Source organism: Tinamus guttatus, unplaced genomic scaffold, assembly GCF_059628265.1.
Source record: "Tinamus guttatus ecotype Peru unplaced genomic scaffold, ASM5962826v1 Tinamus_guttatus_pri_ptg000376l, whole genome shotgun sequence".
NCBI classification, from domain to species: domain Eukaryota; kingdom Metazoa; phylum Chordata; class Aves; order Tinamiformes; family Tinamidae; genus Tinamus; species Tinamus guttatus.
The window spans coordinates 1,806,331-1,826,034 of NW_028288910.1; the positions used below are offsets into that span (position 1 = coordinate 1,806,331).

General features: G+C 54.9%; 2 protein-coding genes across 2 annotated transcripts in view; both read right to left on the reverse strand.

Moving 5' to 3' along the window:
* The window catches only part of MBNL1 (muscleblind like splicing regulator 1), a 45,092-nt gene extending 44,334 nt beyond the window's left edge, over nt 1–758 (reverse strand). The window contains exon 1 of the mRNA XM_088530483.1: nt 675–758. Within this exon, the coding sequence (XP_088386609.1) occupies nt 675–683 (9 nt within the window). The 5' untranslated portion in view covers nt 684–758. The remainder of the gene's footprint in view (nt 1–674) is intronic.
* Nucleotides 759–18,711: 17,953 nt separating this feature from the next.
* SUCNR1 (succinate receptor 1) lies at nt 18,712–19,704 on the reverse strand. Its single transcript, XM_010228751.2, has one exon. The coding sequence runs from the start codon at nt 19,636–19,638 to the stop codon at nt 18,712–18,714; it is 927 nt and encodes a 308-aa protein (XP_010227053.2). The 5' UTR covers nt 19,639–19,704.

Consider the following 19,704-nt stretch of genomic DNA (forward strand, 5'->3'; position numbering starts at 1 on the left):
GCCATATCCAGGCCTGGCCGTACCAGTCTGCCGCGCTAGGCGGGCCCTGCAGAACGGCTCGGGGGTGCCCTGCACGGGGGTGCCCCCCACGCGGGGACGCGATGCCGCCCGCGTGGCCATTCCCACGGGGCCATTCCCACGGGGGCGCGTTCGCCCGAGTGCCTCCGCGCCGCGGGGCCCCACGTGCGCGCGGGGCAGCCCCGGCCGCGGCTCCGTCCGGGCCCTGCGGCGGCTCCGCGGGTCCCGGCGCGGGTCCCGGCGCGGGCCCGGGGCCTCCCGCCACGGCCGGGGCGCGCGGGGCTGCCCGGTCCCCGGTCCCCGCGCGGCGGCGGCCCCCGCCGCTCCCCGTCGCGCAGCCCGCGCCGCAGGCCCCGCCGCATCCACCGCGCAGGCCCGGGCGCGACCTCCCCGTCCCCCAGGGCCCGGCGGCGGCTCCGCCCGCGCCGCGGGCGGCCGCGAACACCCAGCGGGGGGGATTTCCCCGCTAAAAATGAATTCTTGCTTTCGTTTTTTTCTTTTTTTTTCTTTCCCCTCCCGTTTTCTCTCCTCCCCTTTCCCCCCTCCCCGCAGGCCGCCGCCTCAGCGCCGCGGGGCCCGGGGCGGTGCCGCCGCTGCCGCCGCCGCCGGGCGCTGCCCCCGCGCCGCGCCGCGCCGCCGCCCCCCGCGCCGCTCACCTCTGCCATGTCGCGAGGGCGGCGGCGGCGGCGCCGGGCCCCGGCCGGGCTCAGGGCACCATGGTGCGCACAGCGCCGCGGCGGCGGCGGCGGCGGCGCGAGGAGGCGGCGGGCGCGGGCGCGAGCGACGAGGCGGCAGCGCCCGCCCCGCCCCGCCCCGCCCCGGGCAGCGCCCCGCCCCCGGCGCGGCCCCGCCCCCTGCGGCAGGGCCCCGCCCCCTGCGGCAGGGCCCCGCCCCCTGCGGCAGGGCGCCGCCCCCGAGGAAAGCCACGCCCCTCGCTCCGCCTCCCGCCGCCCCGCGTCGCGCGCGCCGCGCAGCCCCGCGGAAAAAACGGAGGAAAAGCGGCAAAAAGCGGCAAAAAGCGGCGGCGGAGCAGGCCGCGGGGGAGGCTTCGTGCTGCCATGTGCCCAGCGCTGGCACTGCGGCACCGCGCGGCACCGGCTCTGAGGGATCATCGGACCTCTGCGCGCTGGGCCTCGGGCTCGCGCGCAGGCTCCAGGGGGACAGGGACGTCTCCGTGCACGGCCGTGCGAGGCTGCTGCTGCCCACGGCCTGCACCGGCTCCAGCTGCGGAAGAGGAACCGGCTGCGCGGGTCGGCGGCCCGGCCTCCGGAAGCCGCCAGCCCCGGCCGCAGGGCAGCGGGACGCGCTTCCCCTTCCCCGTGCAGCTGGAGCTGCACCTACAGCGCGGGCAGCTGGAGCTGTGCACGCGCCGTGCGCAGCTGCGAGTGTACGTGCGCTGCGGGCAGTTGGAACTGTGCATACAGCGCGTGCAGCTCCAAGCATGCACACACCCTGTGCAGTTGTAAGTGGGCACACACCACATGCGGCTATGAGTGTACATACGCTGCGTGCAGCTCCAAGTGCATATACGCTGTGTGCAGTCATGAGTGCACATTTACCATGTGCAGCTGTACCTGAATATGCGCCGCATGCAGCGGTAGCTGTGCACCACGGCGTGCAGCCCCAAGTGCCCTGCACGCTGTGCAGCCGTGCCTGCATGCACGCTCGCAGCCAGCTGCAGGGGCCATCAGCAGATAACAGCTTCTCCGGTCGCACACACCCACAGCTGCAGCCCCGGAAACAACACTTTCCCTTTGGCATTTATAGGAACTGTCGCGGGAGGGAAACTCGGCTGCGGCACCCGCGGGCAGCGCGCGGCAGGAGCGCAGCCGGCCCGGAAGCGTGTGCCGACAGGGCCCCGCCGCCGACCCGGGAGCACCGAGCGAGCGCAGCCACCCGCGGGCGAGCGTGGCCGCCCCTGCGGCCCTGCACTGTGCCCATGAGCTCGCATTGCGAGCACACGGAATTCTGCCTGGAGGAGAGCGATCCCCGCGGCTCTCGCTGCACTGCAGACCCTCCGACAGCAACTTCTGCTTTTGGCGGCAATGGAGGCGCGAGCTGCGGCGCACCCGGTGCCATGCGCTCCAGCCTCTCCGCCCTCGCCCGCACGGCCCCGTGGCCCTGCTCGCCTGCCCGTGTGCGGCTCGGCGCCTCCATCGCAGAGCCTCGTGCAAGCGCCAGGCGGTCTGCAGTGCTCGCGGCAGTGCTGTCCCACCCTGGGCGCGGGGTCGCCTCTCGCAGGACCCTGGGGCCGGGCGCGATGGCTCGTGCGCCCTGGCCGTCCCGCTGCCCCCGGCCGCCCGGCGGGCGGCATCGCTGCCCAGCGCGCTCCTCACCTGCGGGCCCCGCGCGAGGGCCGGGCGCCGCCGCCGCGCTCCGCTCGCCTGCGCCCGCCTGTGCCGGCGGGAAGCAGCGCCGACGCGCTCCCCGCCCCGGCGCGCTCGCTCCGCGCGCAGCCGTTGTGGCCACGGGCTGCGGTTTGCAGAGGCTTTTCTGCAGGAAGCCCCGCTGCTGGGGCCGGGCAGAGCGCGCGGCGGCCTCGCCGCGCCGCCGTCCCCGCGCCGGGCTGCGGGAGGGCCCTGCGAGGCAGCGAGCACCGCGAGCAAAGCGCGCGAGCGAGGCCGGCGCCGCGCACAGGAGCAGCGGGACGGGGGGCTCGTCCCCGCGCGATCCTTCCTCGGGGCTCCCTGCGCCGCACTGCAGCCATGGAGCACGCGGCTCCTGCGGCACGAGGAGCGCGCGGGCAGGCCCAGCGCACGGGGCAGCGGGTCAGCCCCGCGCTGCCTCGGCACCAGAGCAAGGGAGAGGGAAAGCCCGGCCCAAAGCAGGCCCCGGCGCCCGCGGGGGATGCGGCTGCGGGACGCGCCTGGGCCGCACCGACCCGCAACATGTGACAGCGGCAAGGGCTGCCCTGGCCACCTGCTGCTCCTGCGGCTCTCGCAGCCCACGGGAATGCGCGAGGTGGCGGCGGAGCCAGCGCCGCTGCACCGAGGGAAGGGCTCTAGGAGGGAACGGGCCCGTAAAAACCTCCCATTTCTCTTGTCTCTTGGAATGCGTTACAGGCCCCCACGCCTGCCGCTGCTATGCAATACAAACACAGCTAATTTGTTATTAACTGTTCTGCAAGGGAAAGAGTCAAATCTGTTTTTGTTATTTTTGGAAGTGAAAATCTTAAGAGTCTTGATATTTGCATCATCATTTAGTTAATTTATACAATTTATGTGCTAAATACATCTATTTACTATAGCTACATAGCTATATGATGTATCAGGAAAATGCAGCTCCCTTCCCCAAGAAAAAGCCCCTCTCCTTCAGCAATCCCCCAGCAGCAAACCTTCCCAAAGGGAGAACTCGCGCAGCCAGAGCCAGAAGCTCCGAATCCAGGGAGTTCTGGTCTCGCGTCTCCGTTTCAGGTGCCCATCAGTAACAAAACGCAGCGGTTCCGATGTTGGGGATGAGCTGACGTGAGCGGTGCCGCTTGGGTGGGCAGCGGGGCTTGGTGCCTTGGATCTGTGTCCCGCTCCAGGGGCTGCAGGCCGGCTCGGGGATGCGTCACCCCAGGAAGGGCCGGGCCACGGCGGCCGCGGGCGAGGAGCTCCCGCGCTGCAGAACGGCCCGGGGCAGCGTTCTGACACAGAAACACCACGCGGGTTGATAGGGGCGCGCGGGACACAGGGTCGAGCATGGCCCTGAAACCCCTCGAGGCCTCGCAGGGCCAGCAGCTGTGCTCAGAAAAGTCCAGACCCCAAGGGAATTTCTCACCGATTCCCAAAACCCCGGGGAAGATTCTCACGGGTCCCCAAAACTCCAGACCGCAGGGAAGTTTCTCCCCAATCCCACAGTCGGATGCATAATGCCCCACGAGCCATTGCCCACGGGGACGCGGTGCCGGTGTGTGGCTCTGGGGAGCGCTGAGCACGGGACCGGTACTCGTGTCCCGCCGTGTCGGCCGTGCGTTAGGGCTCCGCAAGCGGCTGGAGCAGTTTGCTAATTGCTAACTAAAGAGGAGCTTGTGGGCACGTTTTCCCTTGGGTTGCTGTTTGCTTTGCTGCGTTTCTTTCCCTATTAAAATCAAGCCACAGTGTCAGCACCCCAGGCTGCTTGGGGAGATTTATGGTAATGGGTCAGATGACAACACTTTCTGTTTAGCTTTTTCATTTTCTATTATTATCACTTCTAAAGAGCTGTCCACGCTGGAGCCCTGCTGAGGCCGAGCCCGCGGAACGCAGCCTCCTCCACCGAGGCCGCGCTGCCTCCGGAGGCCGCTCTCCGGAAGGGGGACAGACAAGGGGGAGGAGAACTGTCACTTCAGGCCTCGCATTCATACCGAAACGCGCTCTTTGCAGCGCGGCCGCCCGCCGCCGCTGTCGCGCGGCCTCGCTGGGAGCCGCCGGCCTCTGTCTGCGCCTTGTTGCTGTGGAGACGCGGCAGTGCGGCCGCAGGAGCGGTGCCGGGAGCGAGGGCGGCCGCGGGGCGCGGGACGCGCCGCTTCTCCTCGCGCACGCGGCTGCTGGTGGCCTCGGGGACAGGGATGCACGGGGAGACTCTGGGTTTCTGAAGCATCAGGAGGACAGCAATTCTGTGCGTCTTTCTATTTTCCCCCCTTCTTTGAGAGATCAGGAGGACAAGTCCTCATGCGCTTCGGAGGAAATACTGATATTTCTGTGGTGAGGACTTCTGCGAAAGCTGCGGACATGGGTAACCTGGGCACCGGCATCACGGGGATGTACGTGGGTTGTGACTTGCGGACTTCCTGGTGCTGCTGGTGGCAACAGAGCTTTGTTGCCCTGCACGTTACTGTGTTTGCCGTGTCATTTCCTCAGTTACATCTTTGTGTTTGGATGGAGGAATACAACTGGATGGTTTGCATTTAACCCAGGGAAGTTGAGGGCCTAGCCGGTTTTAGGGCAAATCCTTTATCCCGAGAGAGCAGCTCTCCGGAGCCCTCTCCCTGACGAAGGGTTCGTTATAAACCGACAGCAGAGCAGCCGTTCCCAGCAGAACTGAACCGCTGCCCTTGGAGCCGCTCATCCACGTTTCCGGCAGGTCAGTCCCAATATCATCATCCGCTGCCGCGATGTGGAGGCAAAGCTGCAAACAAATGCCCTGCTAAGGAGCTGTTCTGGCAACTGCTGGCAAAACCAGCAGATTCTGCTACACAATTGCCGAAACTGTTTGCAAACAGCCATATTACGTAACTGTGAGATTTCATGACTATGTAATGCATCGTGACTGCTCATCAGATCAAGTGTTTGTAATGCAAGTAGTCCTTCTGAAGCCAGGGATTCTCCATAAATGTGAAAGAATCCTAATTTAGGATCCGTACCTTTGCTCCATGGCATTTCTGCTGGTTTTGAGAGCATCTCTCTTTTTTACATCCATCCAGTGTTGAAAAAATATTTATTTGAGCTATTTCTAGAAACGTAAGGAATATCACCTGTGTACTTGGTAGCACGGGTCTGTTGTGACCAAGGAAATCTGCTGTCACTGGCTGATACGCTTCCCTAACTGAGGAAGAACCGTATTTTCCAATTGAAGCGCTCTGTATCAGCCGAAATAGAATGGGCTGAGAACAGCACATCCCAAAAGCAACGGGAGCTGGAACTAAACAGTTCCCGGGGGAAGCCGAGGACCGGCCTTCGCAACCTGCCCCCGGCACCCGCAGGAACAGCGCAGAGCGGGTAGCACTGAGGGGTGTCTGCACAATATAACAACACACAACAAATACAAGGCGCTCGCTCTTATCAGCGCCCCAGCGGCAGTTCCTCCGGCGCACACGCTCGCTGCCAAGTCGTCATGTTTCCATCACTAGGAGCAGCCAAAGGTTTTCAGAAACAGTGCATGAGGATAGTGTTTCCATGAGCCTAACCACACAACACTTGCAATGTTCTTGCTAACATCCTTTGAAAAACAAGTTTCATTCCAGTTTTGTACCCATTGCTGTTTGCTAACCGCAGTGGAATAATTTGTGTTTCCATTTCTTCCTTTATGGTTTCACAGGGTTAGCAGAGAGGGGTTAGGGCTTGCCAAAGAGATTTCTAAATTAACATTTCCGTTACCCTGGGGCCCCCTTCCAGTTTCTGACGCTCCCGTGTCCCTGCTTTATTGCCATGATAAAGCCCAAACAGGGGAAAAAGAACTCCCCGGTACCCTGAGGAAGCGCAGGTAAGCAAGATGCCTGGATTCACATGTTTCTAGCTGAAGGAAAAAGAGGCTGAGGAAACAGGGTCACGATTAAAAATGTAAAAAGATTTATAAAAAATTAAAATAAAATAAAATAAAATAAAATAAAATAAAATAAAATAAAATAAAATAAAATAAAATAGAAAAGCTGTTTTCTGCTGTGAGGCTTGCGGGCAGCCCTGCTGTTAACCCCGTACCAGCCAGAGAGCTGGAGGCCACTGCTCACCCCAGGCCAACCCGGCGCGTCCGGCACTGCCGCGGGAGGACACGGAAAGTCGCACGGAGTCGGGCGGGCAGGGGATGGAGCCGGGCCCTGCGCAGCGCCGCAGCCGCGGGGTGGCCGCGGTGGTGACAGCGATACAGCAACCTGCTGCTGCGTACTCACGTGCTGATCCCGTCAAATCCTGCCACTGGGAAAAAATATGTGTTTGATTTTCCTGAATTCCACGCTTTTCCCAGTGACAAAGGAGAAAAACAGGCCATTTCCATGAGAACAAAACAGGTTTTAAAGTGTTATTTTGTTTTTCAAGGTTTAAGTGTTTTCTGCTGCCAATATATCCATAACTTCAACATTTTCTTCTTAAAGCTGTTTTTTTTGTTGTTGTTGTTGTTTTGGCCAGACTGTAGATTCCACTTACGATTTATCCAGATTTTGCCTAGATCTTTAGCTCCACTTAGAAAAATGATGATTTGAAACATGGTCAGGGCAGGACCGTTCTGCTTTTGGGACACTGATTGATTTGGGAAGAGCCGTCTGAATGGGAGGAAACACCCGGAGCCGCCCCGGCTCCCGGGCAGGGATTGGGCATCCTCTGCTGCTTCCCTGGGGGAGAAGGGCCCCGTGCGCCTCCGCGCAGCCCGTTCCGGGATGATCCCCCCGCATCTCTGCGCTCCACAAACGCAGGCACGAAACACACCAAGGCAAAATGCATCCAAGCGCAGCGCGAGCTGGGCGGCTGGTGCATATTTGACCTCTACGCTTTGCCCTCTTGCCTTTCAGAAGTCAAACCCAAACTATGCTGTAGTCTGTAATATTGAACTATGCTGCTGCCTTTTTTTTTCCATTTCTTTTTCTTCTTTTCTTTTTTTCCTTTTTTCTTTTTTGGAACACGTGTATCCAGAGGTAAAATAACTGAGCACAAAGTGCTAAACTAATCCACTCTCCCAGGGTTTGGGGCCCATGCGATCTGCACAGGCCACCTTCCACCTCGTGATAAGGGTGATGCTTTATCCCAGAAACGTTTCCTGGGGCCTCCCCAGGAGCTTCAGCGCCTGCTCCGTGTGCTGGGAACGTGCAAGGGCAGTTGTGCTAGCAGCAGGAATCACCCATAGCCGCTTTATTCAAGACGATGAAATGAAATAAACGTCCTAGTCACGGCCACGCGCTAGGTCCCGCTGTGGGAGTCGGGCTTCCCTGAGCCTCTACCTGACAGACCAATCTGACTTCCATTCTTATTTCCCCAGGCAGCGCGATGTTGCTGTATGTGTCGGGGATTAAGCAAAGTCATGATCTGCAGCTGGAGCAGAAGCAGCCTGGAGTTTTGCGGCCGCATTTAGAAACCAGCAGACACTTCATGGAAAGAGGCTGCAGCCAACTAGTTATTAGCTGCTCTTAATATCTAACTGGAAGAATGTGTGCTGCTGGGCTAGCAGGAGCAATAAATCTCATCTGCTTGAAAGCTCTGGCATTTGGGCGTTTTATCAAGGCATTTCCTTTGCTGCACATGGGAGTTTCATGAATCTGTGATCCAGCACAACCGCATTTTGAGAGGATTTTGTTGCAGAATGGTCAAGCTGCGCAGGTGGGAGCTCATGGCAGCGGCGCCGGGAGCTGGGCCGTTTGCTGCTGGATCACTAACAGGGCGGATTTCCTTCACGAACAGCTGAAAAATTGCAAAGAAACCCAAACGTCAGCGTCTCACGTATAGCCGCACTACCCGCCCTTACGTAACGTGCGGTAGGGAGCACAGCTCCTGCCAGGAAGGAGGTTAAAAACAGCGCTGCAAAGTCAGCTTCGACTCTGATGTGAACATGGAAAGTTAGAGTTAACCTACACGTACATTTAAAAAGGGCACTGTAACAGCTGGAGCACGCACGAATTTCTGTGACCCAAATATTTTTGGCCAAAAAAAAGAATGCTGTTTTTGTCCTTTTCAGCACAGAAGTTCAAAAGCCTCATGCCAGCAGTGAGGCAGTTTCCGCAAAATACCTTTTTACGGCGACTTCCCCATTTGCGCACGCTGGTGCTGTCACACACGCCGCCCGCCAGCGCCGCGGGAGCCAGTTGGGTTCCGCTCCCGTTCGTGGATTCCAGCAGCGCGCGGCAGCCGGGAATGCTGCTCCTTGCCTTTTTTGGCCGGCTGCGAGCGCGGCGCGGGCAGGAGCGTGGGGCAGCGCGCGGAGCAGCCGCGCGGGCACCGGAGCGGCACACGGGCACCGCGGTGCTCCGGGTGCTCCTGCCTTCCCGAGCCTCCCTGCGAGCAGCCAGGGTGCGGAGCAGCCCCCCGCCGGCATGGGGGACCAAGGGACCACACAGCGCCCTGCAAGGAACGCCCGGCCCCCTCCTTCCTTCCTGCTGGCAACAAGTGCAGCCTGCACTAGGGAATGGGTGACGAGTCATGAACATGTAGCAAAAAATACGTGTTAACTGGTGTCTTGAATTGTTCCTTTGTTTTCAGGGGGAAATGGGTGGAGAAGAGGATGGCTTGGGCTGAGGTGCAAGAGGAACATTTCCACACTTCCATTTCTGCACGTTTCCTTCCTCCTTGGGGAAGGACGGCCCAGGGTGCTCCAAAAAAACGGTCCTTGGAAGAGCAGTGCCGGGAAGCTGGATCCGAGGGACGCTCACTTGGAATGCTGGAGCGATGCTCCGGGAGTGCCACAGTGGGACCCCGCTGGCAGGGCTGAGGAGCGGTGCAGGATTCCCGGGAAGCGAGGAGCTGAGATGGGCTGGGATAGAGCAGGGGCTGGGGCCGGTCAGCCCGGCAGGCTCCCGGGGACCCGTCCCGGAGCTCGCACCGGTGCGAGGAGCCGACCCCGAGCTCTGTGCGCCGGGGCCTGCGGCTGCTGCGGGACCCGCAGAGCTCAGGGCAGCGCGGGCAGGAGGTGGCAACGGGGACACGTCCCCTGTCCCCCCGGCACAAGCTGAACCGCTCCCCAGGAGCGCCGGCTGCAGCAGCTCCCTCGCCCTGGGAACGTGGCGGTTTCACCGTCTCGGACTCTGCTCATTCTGCTCTTCTTTACGGAGACAGGGATTTAACAGCAGGGTGGCAGTTTTGGTCAACAGCCACTTGGCCTATTTTTTTAAAAAAAGTTGGCACTCTTCAATTAATGCAAAGGTTCCTCTCAGGAAAATACAGCAAGATTGTGAACTTTGCAAAAAGGACGGAGTCCTTTACTGACACATCGGCTCTCAGCCTAGAAAAACTCAGGGTTGTTTTGCTTATTTGGGTGAATAAAATAGCGTGCGCACCGACGCCTAAATAACTCCAATGGGTAGTTAACAAAATGGGTGGGAAACACAGGCTTTCTGCTAATAAAGAGTAATAAAGAAACACAGCCCCAGAGATGAACATCCCCACCCTGCTAACTCAGACCACACTTTCAGGCACATATTAAAATAATTATCAAAGGGGAAAACCAGGAAAACATTGCTACATTTATCTGCCTCTCAGCTAGGACCCGATTCCAACCAAGTGAGCTTGTGAGTGGGAGGATTTTTCTGCAATCAGAGTCTTCAGAGAACTTTTTTCCCCAAGGTAGAGCACCCGAGGGATAGAGCACTGGGGACAGCACAGTGTCCTTGGTCCTTTCCACACATCACGGCTGCAGCTCCACATCAGGACTAACTGCAGCTGCAGCCATGGATGGGGTTGAACCATATGGAAGCTTCTCCTTTGCTTATTCAATGGCTTGGAGCCTCCCGGGACACAAGGGAGGCCAGTTTAACGCGTAGCCAACGCGCCTACCCCTGCAGCTCTATCACGACAGCGTTAAGTTACGGCTTAGAAAGGTAACATAGCTCACGCGAGATGGACACACAACATCTTGTCTCTGTTCTTTTCTTGTGAAGATCCCAAGTCTTATCAACTATGCCTCATTTTGGAGCATATCAAGCCAAAATCAGGGAGTACACCAGCATTTCTGAGATTCCAAAGTGGAAAACATGGAAATCACTATGAGAAGAGACACAGTACAAATACTTTTCTCCTATTTCTTGAAGCAATCCAGACAAAAATGAAAAGCTCTTGGGAGCCTTCGTGAGAAGAAGCATGATCCCGAATCCAGAGGCACGGAGAAGGGCACTGCTGTTTGGACTGAACCCGTGCGTGGCGCTGGGCTGCGAGCGGAGCAGCGGCACTTGGCACAGGGCTTGCTCTTCCCCTTAAACAGCGTAGACCAAACAAAGAATATGGGTTTTTTCCAATGTTATTTTACAATGTAAGCTTCACAATTCATGCTATAAAGGCTTGAGAGCAAATATCTCATTCTGCAAGTTAACAACATCACATACATATGGATTAACATGTTCATGATAGGGAGGCAAATAACGAGAAGCTCCAAATACTGAACTAATACAAGTAACAAGTTAATATAAGTAACGAGCTAATCCAAATGATGAGCTGGTCCATACTGAGCCTGCAGGGAATCTTGTCCTCACTCCCTGTCCTCGCTCTTCTATGTGACCTGCTGGGGATGCTGCAAGTCTTCAGGACCAGCCATGTCATCTTTAACAGATGGGCACTGCCCAAACTCATAAACATTTGATAAAGCAGGCAAACATTTAACTCAATGCATTTCTAGGGTACTTTTTCTTTTTTTTTTTTTCCCCTCTCTATTTTAAATAATGGAAGGTACTGAAATAACTCTATGTTGTAAGTTAAGAACAAAATGGAGAGAGTTGCTAAAGTTATAACCATCATCTGGGTCATATTAATTTCCAATGAAGTACTCACATCTGATACAAGTTGTTTTTATCCAGAGCATGGGGGTGGTCCACTAAGTTAGAAGGTTGCTCCTAGTCATTCAGAAAGAAAAAAAAACCCTTAAAAATATGAACTATTGACCAGCAAATCAACAGGAGCACAGATGCCATGATAGTGGCTCTGCAGCCTGCTGTTATTTATAGAGGGTGCAGCCCAGCTGGTAGAAAAACTCACCCTGATTGCAAAGGGGAGGCCAGGATTTCACCCATGAAGGCGGTTGATTGTGAACACCTGGGCCAAAAGGAGATAGTCCTGAGAAGTAAAAACAAGGAAGCAGGGAATAGGCAGCTGTTCAGGCTTTATGTGGACGGGTTTCCAATAGATTTTTCTGATATCTGTGAGGCTGCAGAGGTGCTTCATGGTGCTACAGTGACACAGACTGAACCTGAGCAGAGCAAATGCCCATTTGGGATCTTTTTTCAGGATCAGAGATGGGAGTGCAGAGTTTAACCACAAGATGGGTAGGGAATTAGAGAGTGATCCAGCGTTTTAATCCCATGTGTGTCCGACTCTTTCCAGCCTAGTGTTGGTACCTGTTATGAACACAATAACTGTGTATGAAATTATAAACAAATAGCTACAGGACTTATCTTTTTTAAAAAGACACTTTGAGACCAAAGAGCTTCTTGCCATCCAGTCTCTTCCTGCCAATCACAAATGCCACCTTGCGGCTCGCGGGCAGGATTCCTTGGCCAGCAGCAAAAGCGGAGCCTCCAAACCCCAGCACCCCTCCTGGCGGGATCCCCCAGCCTAGAGAGAGCAAAGTCATTAGTGATTTGTTAACGATGATGAGCAGTCCTGGAGGGGCAGTCCCGGGCCGGTGTCCCCTCACCCTGCTCGCCCCGGGGCTCCGGTTGGGGACGGGGTTGGCGCTGGAGACGGCGGCAGGGACGGAGGAGTCGCCGGGCTGCCCAGGGCAGAAGGCAGCAGAACGTCCCCGCCGCGAGCGCTGCCCCGAGCGAGGCGCGGAGCGACGAGGAGGACGAGGAGGAGGAGGAGGCAGAGCCGGCGGCTCGCGCCGCTGTCCCACCGACCGCCGCCGCTGCGCTTGGTGACACCTGCAGCCTTGTCCTGGCCGCAGGACACCCCTGTGCGCCACTTACGTGGACGCCAACTGCGCCAACCGCAGCCCGCTCGTGCTTTTGAGTGCGGAAAAAGTGTTCGCATATTTGTCAACCAGCGGTTCCGCCTGAAGCCCTTGGGCTCGAGACCTCCCTGGAACGGTGCATCCTGCTCCCGTGCAGCCCCCGGTGCGCTCCTGCCTGGCCTCCCAGGCCCGCGCGCTGCAGGACGGGCTCCTTGCTGCAAGCAGCATTACTCATTCCGGGGAACATTTATTTTTAGATCACTTACTGTCATTAAGGCATAGTTGGATTCGTTTCAGTCTGACTCATGCTGGATTCCTGTTCTTCGCGGGGCCGAGTTCTCTGTCCCCACCCAAAATGAAGGAAGGCAGAGCAGAACAAAGGCCCCAGAGCTGGAGCGGAACCAGCCCCTGCAAAGCCGCTGCCGGCGCCGTGACACGGCCCCGTTCGGAAGGGCTGGTACCTTCTGCCTGCCCAGGGCTGCAGGGGCTCCGTGGCCTCACCAGCGCTGTGAAAGCTGCAGAATTGTAACCTGCAGGTTTTAACCTCATCCCAAGTGGGACACGCAGGACAGAGCCGATCCGTCTAAGTGCAGCCGGGCTGGAAAGCGGGAGCCCAGCGGGACGTGGCGAGCAGCACTCTCGGGTTAAGATGCATTTCGCAGAGATTCAGCTTGCAGGGGGACATGCAGCTAGTGCATCCAAAGACAAAACTGGAAGCCCTTTGAAGAAGAACAATACAAAGGTAGATGTGCAAGGAGGAACCTTGGTAGGGAGAAAAGCAATTTTTGGATCATCAGCCTTGCTGGGAAGCAGTTCACATCTTCCAATATTCAAATGCTACAGATTATTCTGTCCTTTTTAAAATAATCTCCATGAAGACTCCATTTGTTCTAGTTTTGAGCAGAAAGACAAGAGTAAAGAAATATCTAAACCTCAGACTTTTCAATAGTTAGTCTGGAGAGGTAGGAGCAGATGGGAATTTTAGGGACCAAAAGTATTAACTGGGATTATCCCAGAAAGAAAAAGGAAGAAGGGTCAATAGGTCATAAAATTGTCCAGGATGTCTGGGTTTTGTCTAGGAACTGCTAAACTGAACAGGAATTACTTTTATGAAGTCTAAGGAGGAAAAGGTCAGTCTCCTTTACCAGTATCAGAAATCAGATCGGAAGGATAAATGGGGCAAGGTGTCAGCAGACTGAAAAATAATAAATTGTGAAAGAAAGGCACTACGATGTATAGATTCCTGCAGACAGTAAATTCCTGCACGTGGTGGCACCGCAGTGGCTCTATCCCCACGCTGGCACGCGGTAGCATCGCAGCGGGTCTGCAGGGTTCAACAGCCCGTAAGGCTCCAGCGCTCCAAGGATGCTCTGCCCCGCTGCTCCCTGTGTGCGCACGCGGGAGCTGAACAGGGGTACGGGAAGAGCTCCATTCCCGCGGCCTTGGGGGGAATTTGGGGTACGTGGGCGTTAGGCGTTTGCGCCCAGCGTGGGCCCTGCTCCTCTCACACGCAGGGCAGGGCTCTGCGCGCAGCCGTGCTCCTCCGCCCCGCGCGCTCGGTGGAAAGCTCTGCAAGCAGAGCTCATCCTCCCGCTTTTATTAACGCTTGCTAAAGGAGAAATGCCGCTTTTCTTGTTTATCGGGGCTTAGCTGGGAGAGCAAATGCAGAGGCAGGGAGCTGCAGCGATACGTGCATTAACTGTGCAAACCTGGGCAGTTCTCCGCTGTGCTGGGCGCACGGGCAGCGGTGCAGTCACCGCGCTGCAGTCACAGCGCTGCAGTCACAGCACTGCAGTCACCGCGGTGCAGTCACCGCGCTGCAGTCACAGCGGTGCAGTCACAGCGCTGCAGTCACAGCGGTGCAGTCACCACGCTGCAGTCACAGCGCTGCAGTCACCGCGCTGCAGTCACAGCGGTGCAGTCACCACGCTGCAGTCACCGCGCTGCAGTCACCGCGCTGCAGTCACCGCGCTGGCTCTGCGGAGCAGCCTGCTGCAGTGCAGCGCTCCAGCCACACGAGAGCATCAGGACCCCGCGCGTCGGCCCGAGTTCTACGGGCTGCGGCGCGTCCGGCTCCGAGACTGCTCCGGCGAGAGCAAGCGCCAAGCCGAGCGCTTGGGCGGTGTGGAAAGCTTTGCTGCTTTACTACACACCTGCAGTTTAAACCTGATCATTGCCAACTCTCTTCTAACATTAGTGCCGTCGTGTGATAAATGTTCTCTGCTAAATTTTCTTTCTAGAAGGCTTAGTCAGTACTTACTTGATATTCATAATTCATTGTCCTCTTGAATGTTGAGTTCTTGCACGGGTTCTAACAGGGATTTTTATTTGCTCTCTACATGTTTGTGCCTAGAATTCTTCAGACAGAGTGAAATCAGACTTGCCATAAATAGCTGCCATTGATATATTGGTCTGGCCTCAGAACTGCCGCTGCCTAGAGCAGGAGATTGGATTAGATGAGCTCCCAAGTGCCTTTCAGCATGAATCATCCCATGACTCTGTGATGTTACATATTCTTATCATATTAAATGGAAAGTATTTCCTGATATTAAACAAAAGCTGGTCTTGGGAAAAAAAAACAGTCAATAAAGTGCTCGTTTGTTTTCCTGTGTCTTAGACAGCCCATCAGTGCGGCTGCTGGTGTACAGCACGTGCAAGGAACACGGTAAAAAGAGGGAAACGTTGACGATGACTGTGAGAGCAGACACAAGTGGCAGCAGGTACGGAATTCTGGAACAAGTACGTGAGATGGGAAATAGCATCTGACATGAAAAGTCTCTGAATATTGCTGTCTCAATCTCCAAGTGTTGCAAACCTGCAGGATAAATAGTGCTGTGAAATACGGTTTCCAAAAGTCTTTACAATCTTGATTTTCAAAGCTGCTTCAGGCTTTTCAGGGTCAAAGTCATAATGCACTATTTGCAAATGCAAACATTACCTGCTGACGATCCTTTTTCACTTGAAAAAGCAATGTTTTGCCTGGACTCCAGATCATCTTTGCCATTTCCTCCTTTAGGAATGTTTTAAAGGAGAAAGGCGAAAGAAACCCCTTAAAAAACAACTGTTTGTATTGCCACTCACAGGATGCTGAGTTTCGTGGGCAAGGCTGTCTGCTGCAATGCCTGCCTTGAGGGGAGGAAGGAAGAGTTCAGGATGTTGCTTGCTTAGCTGGGTCATGCAAATGCTTCTAGTTTCTTTTTCTGCGGTTCCTAATTCCAGTCGTGCACAGGAAGCTGGTTTTGCATCCTGCTTTGGGAACAGTCCCAAAGGGAGACGGGAGGCATTGGATAGGGCCATAAACCCAGCTAGGCTCCTCTAAGGGACCCGAAATGCTCACCCCGACACCTGCACCCGTCTTACTCTTTTCTTGCTCTTACTTTTGTCTCCAAAGCTTCCCACTCCCACGTGAGCAAACACACCAGATCTCCTCCTCCCCACTTAAATTCTTATAAGGATCTCTGATACTCACCCAGGTCAGATGATTCCTCATCCCAGTCCTTACTGCCATATGAAAGAGGAGGAAAAGAGAAACCTAAATTACCTAATTTACCATTCCCTCTCTGCTTTCCTGCTGCTTTCCTCTAACTCTGTTCAATAGTCTTCTAATTCATGGCACATTTACTGATGGTTGCCAGCAAAATATGACCAGCATTTTCAATCATTGAAGTACTGCCTTTACTCACAGTGCTCCTTCCAAAAATGATTTGTTTATTTCTAGTTTTCAACAGAGTGGAGCTGGACCATTAACTTTGATGGAAACGACCTCTATAGAATCATATATTCTTAGTCACACTTTATTTCACATAAAAGAAACCTCTCCATGTGTGACAAGGAGAGAAAGTCATTAGAGCTATGGTGATATAGCTGCTAAGTAAATAAATTACTGTAAATGTACCACGCAGAATTTCTTGGTTGATGTCAGCTCTCATTTTTCATAAGCTGAGAGCAAGCTATATGTGAGATCTAAATATACTTTAGCGTGAATATTCATGAGCGTTCTGCTGCCACGGGAGGCAGATTGAAGGCGCTAATGACATAATGGCAAATGCAGCGGTGTGAAGCGGGGACGTGGAGCGCGCGGTGAGTGCCCGGCTGAGGGCACCACAGCCGCGAGGGCACCCCGTCCCCACGGCCCCCGGCCACGCTTTGGCCAACAGCGCGCCTTTATTTAATGGTTGTGATTAATCTTTAATGCACATAAGATTAGTTTTATTGGGCTTGGATCCAGCTGTGCCCCAGTGCAGGCTCCGGTCACCGCTGCTTACCCGGCCGCTGGCTGACGTTGGGCTACGAGCCGCAAAGGCCGCTGCAAAACTGCAGCTTAACGCTGTCATGGTTAGCTACAGGCTACTCCCACTGTATGATTTCAACAGGATCAAGATAGGCTTTTTACTGAAAACAAAACAAAACAACAAAACCTACTTCCCACCCACTAAAAATAATAAGTAGGATGGAGTTTTTTTGGAATTTATTACCAGGAATATTGCATTTCCACAAAGTCACCCTAAAAGTGCAACATACATCTTATCCGCAGCAAGAACTTCCCTTTCCAGGCTGAAAAATACAGTGGCACCAGGAATCCTGTAATTACCATGTCTGTTGCTTGAGTTCTGTTGACACAACAGGCTTGAAACCAATACTTCTTGGGACATTATCCAGTGATTCGCTCGATTTTGTAGTTGCTTTACAGAAAATCAATATTTCCTGCACTGATGAACAAACTCATGCCCAGGAAACAGAGCTGCCTTGTACAGGGCAGGATCAGGTTAAGCACCGAGACAACAGAGACCTTCCTGAGGTGCCTTCCCAGGAAAATGGTAATAAATAACAACAAAAACAACAAGAACAACAAATTACAAAATGTATTATTTTTATTTATTGCTATTTTTCTATTATTACTACCATAACACCTTCCTGTATGACAATACCACCTCCCTGAGGACTCCTCCTCAGCATCCTCAGCGGCCCGTTAAAAACATATTGCATTTTAATAGCTGTCGAAACCAGGTGTGCGTCAGTACACGCCGCCTGCGGGAGGTATTAACCGACTGAAACAAATCACCTTTCCGGAGGCCCCTAAAACAACAGGAAATATTTCTGCTGGAAACTCAAGCTCAAGCAGGGCCTTATCTGCGGCGTGATGGATGCTTTTTCCACTGCTGACAGAGCCATTTGGGGATTTATGGGCAAAGAGGGAAGAGCTTCCCGCATGGGCCTGGGCTCGCCGCGAGCATCCGCGAGCGCCCGTACGGGCGCTCGCGGATGCTCGCGGCGAACCCAGGCCCGCGCCACCCATGGCCACCATGGGAAACACGTTGGCACGACGCAGACATGGGTACCTGGTGTGTTTCCACATAATGCACAAAGTGCATATTGATTTTTTCTGCAATTTTCATTTTTTATTGCTATTGATTTCACATAGTCTTTCCATGCTCTCATCTCATCAGTCTGCTTAGTATCTGTTTTCTCTTCATAACATTTAAAAGCATTTACTTTTCCCCGCTAATATTTTCCATCAAGTACTGGCTGTAGTCTGGAAAGGAAACATTGCATAAGCTGTCCCTTATCACTGAATGTCGTTTCACCTCCACATTTAAGTGCAGGCCTGTTAATTGAAAAATAAATTTCTACTGGTTTTATTCCTACCAGCTGCAACGCTTTTTGCAGGGATATTTGATGGTGAACCGGCTCTTTTTTAGCTCCTCTTTTATTTCTGGAACTCTTAATGAAGTTCAAAGTATGGGATCCAAACTCCTACTCCAGTTAGGAATTCTGTTCTCACTGATAGATAAGGTAATCACATTAATTATATAAGTAATTGCATTATATGAGCAATGAGCTGTAATCAAGGGGTGAACAGAACATGCATAACTCTGTAACTGGAAAGATAAGTAAAGCTGCGCTTTGGTATCACAGCCAGGTTCAGCCTAAGAAAGAAAGTACTCGATGCGTTTGGTCAGCTCTTGAGTGAGAATTGCTGCATGACCCACGGGGCCGCGACAGCCGGGCAGCCCTGGCGGTTCCGCAGCCGCGTGCATGCACACGCATGCACACGTGCACACACACATGCACACATGCACACATGCACGCACACGCACACACATGCACACATGCATGCACACACACATGTACATGCACACGTGCATGCACACCCCGCCTGACTCCGTGCTTGCAGGCAGCAGCCCCGCGGTTCCGCTCCGGGAACGCTGTTCGTGCTGCCGTTCTACTGACCAAACCACCGTCCGCGCGGGTGCTCGGGTCCTGCCGTGCCGCCGCCAGCAGCATTGCTGCTGCTGAAGCCAGGAGCAGCTTTGCTGGCACCGACGGGCAGGAGGGACACAACAAGGGAACAGCACATTGCAGTAACACAACAGCTTACGCACAACCTACAGCCTACAAGAAGCAATCTAAAAAGCTGGAACTGGACAGTGTAAAAGCTCATCCTGCGCTAATTTCTTTTTCTGTTCTTTGCCTCCCAGCATCTGAGTTCTCCTTATTCGCTCTTTTTCTGAGCAAGAGCTGCCTTACTTTTGCCATCAGCATTTCTCGGAAGTGGTCACCCATTAGGAAATAAAACACGGGATTAATGGCGCTATTTAGAAACGCGATGGGCCTGGTGATGATGTAGACGGCGTTGATGACGTGCTGAGTGCACACGGGCACGTCCAGCGCCGGTATCCGTGAGGCGATCCGCACGTTGCGCATGACGTGGTACGGAGTGAAGAGCACCGAGAAGATAACCATGGCCAGGATGACCAGAGAGAGCGGCTTCTCCAGCGTCAGGAAGGAGTTGTGTTGCTCGTTCCTGTTCTTGAGAAATATAACCATCTTTACATAGAAGAAGCACATGACGCAGAGGGGGATGAGGAACCCGAAGACAGTCAGAAACATGCTGTAGATGATGCTCTTGGCTGGGTCTCCCGAGCTGCCGTAATCAAGGCACTTGCTGTTGCTGACAGCGCTGTTAGGCCCCAGGAAGTACATCAGCGGCACCAGCTCCAGGATCACCAGGATCCACAGGGCCACGGACACGATAACGGCCGTTTTCCTTTTCTGCAGGAAATGCTCTCGGAAGGGGTATTTCATGAGCAGGTACCGGTCGATGCTGGTGAAGGTGAGGAAGAGGATGCTGGTGTACAGGTTGGCGTGCAGCAGGAAGCGGTTGCTGCGGCAGAACGTCTCGTTTGCCCACTGAGTAGAGTAGCTCTTCACGAGCATGGGGAGAGTACACAGAAATAGCAAATCTGATAGCGATAGATTAAACAGGTAGATGTTGCCACTTTTCCAGTTTTTCAAGCAGAAAATGTAGCCAAACACAACAATAGTATTTCCGGTGAGGCCCAAAATGAACTCGAGGCTGTACATGGTGGAAAGATAATACTTTTCTAGGAAAGTGTCTATCTGCTGACAGTCGCCTGTCTCATTCGCAGC

Bases quoted from the DNA above. Each gene is read 5' to 3' on its own strand.
- SUCNR1 (XM_010228751.2), bottom strand. From the start codon at position 19,638: ATGTACAGCCTCGAGTTCATTTTGGGCCTCACCGGAAATACTATTGTT.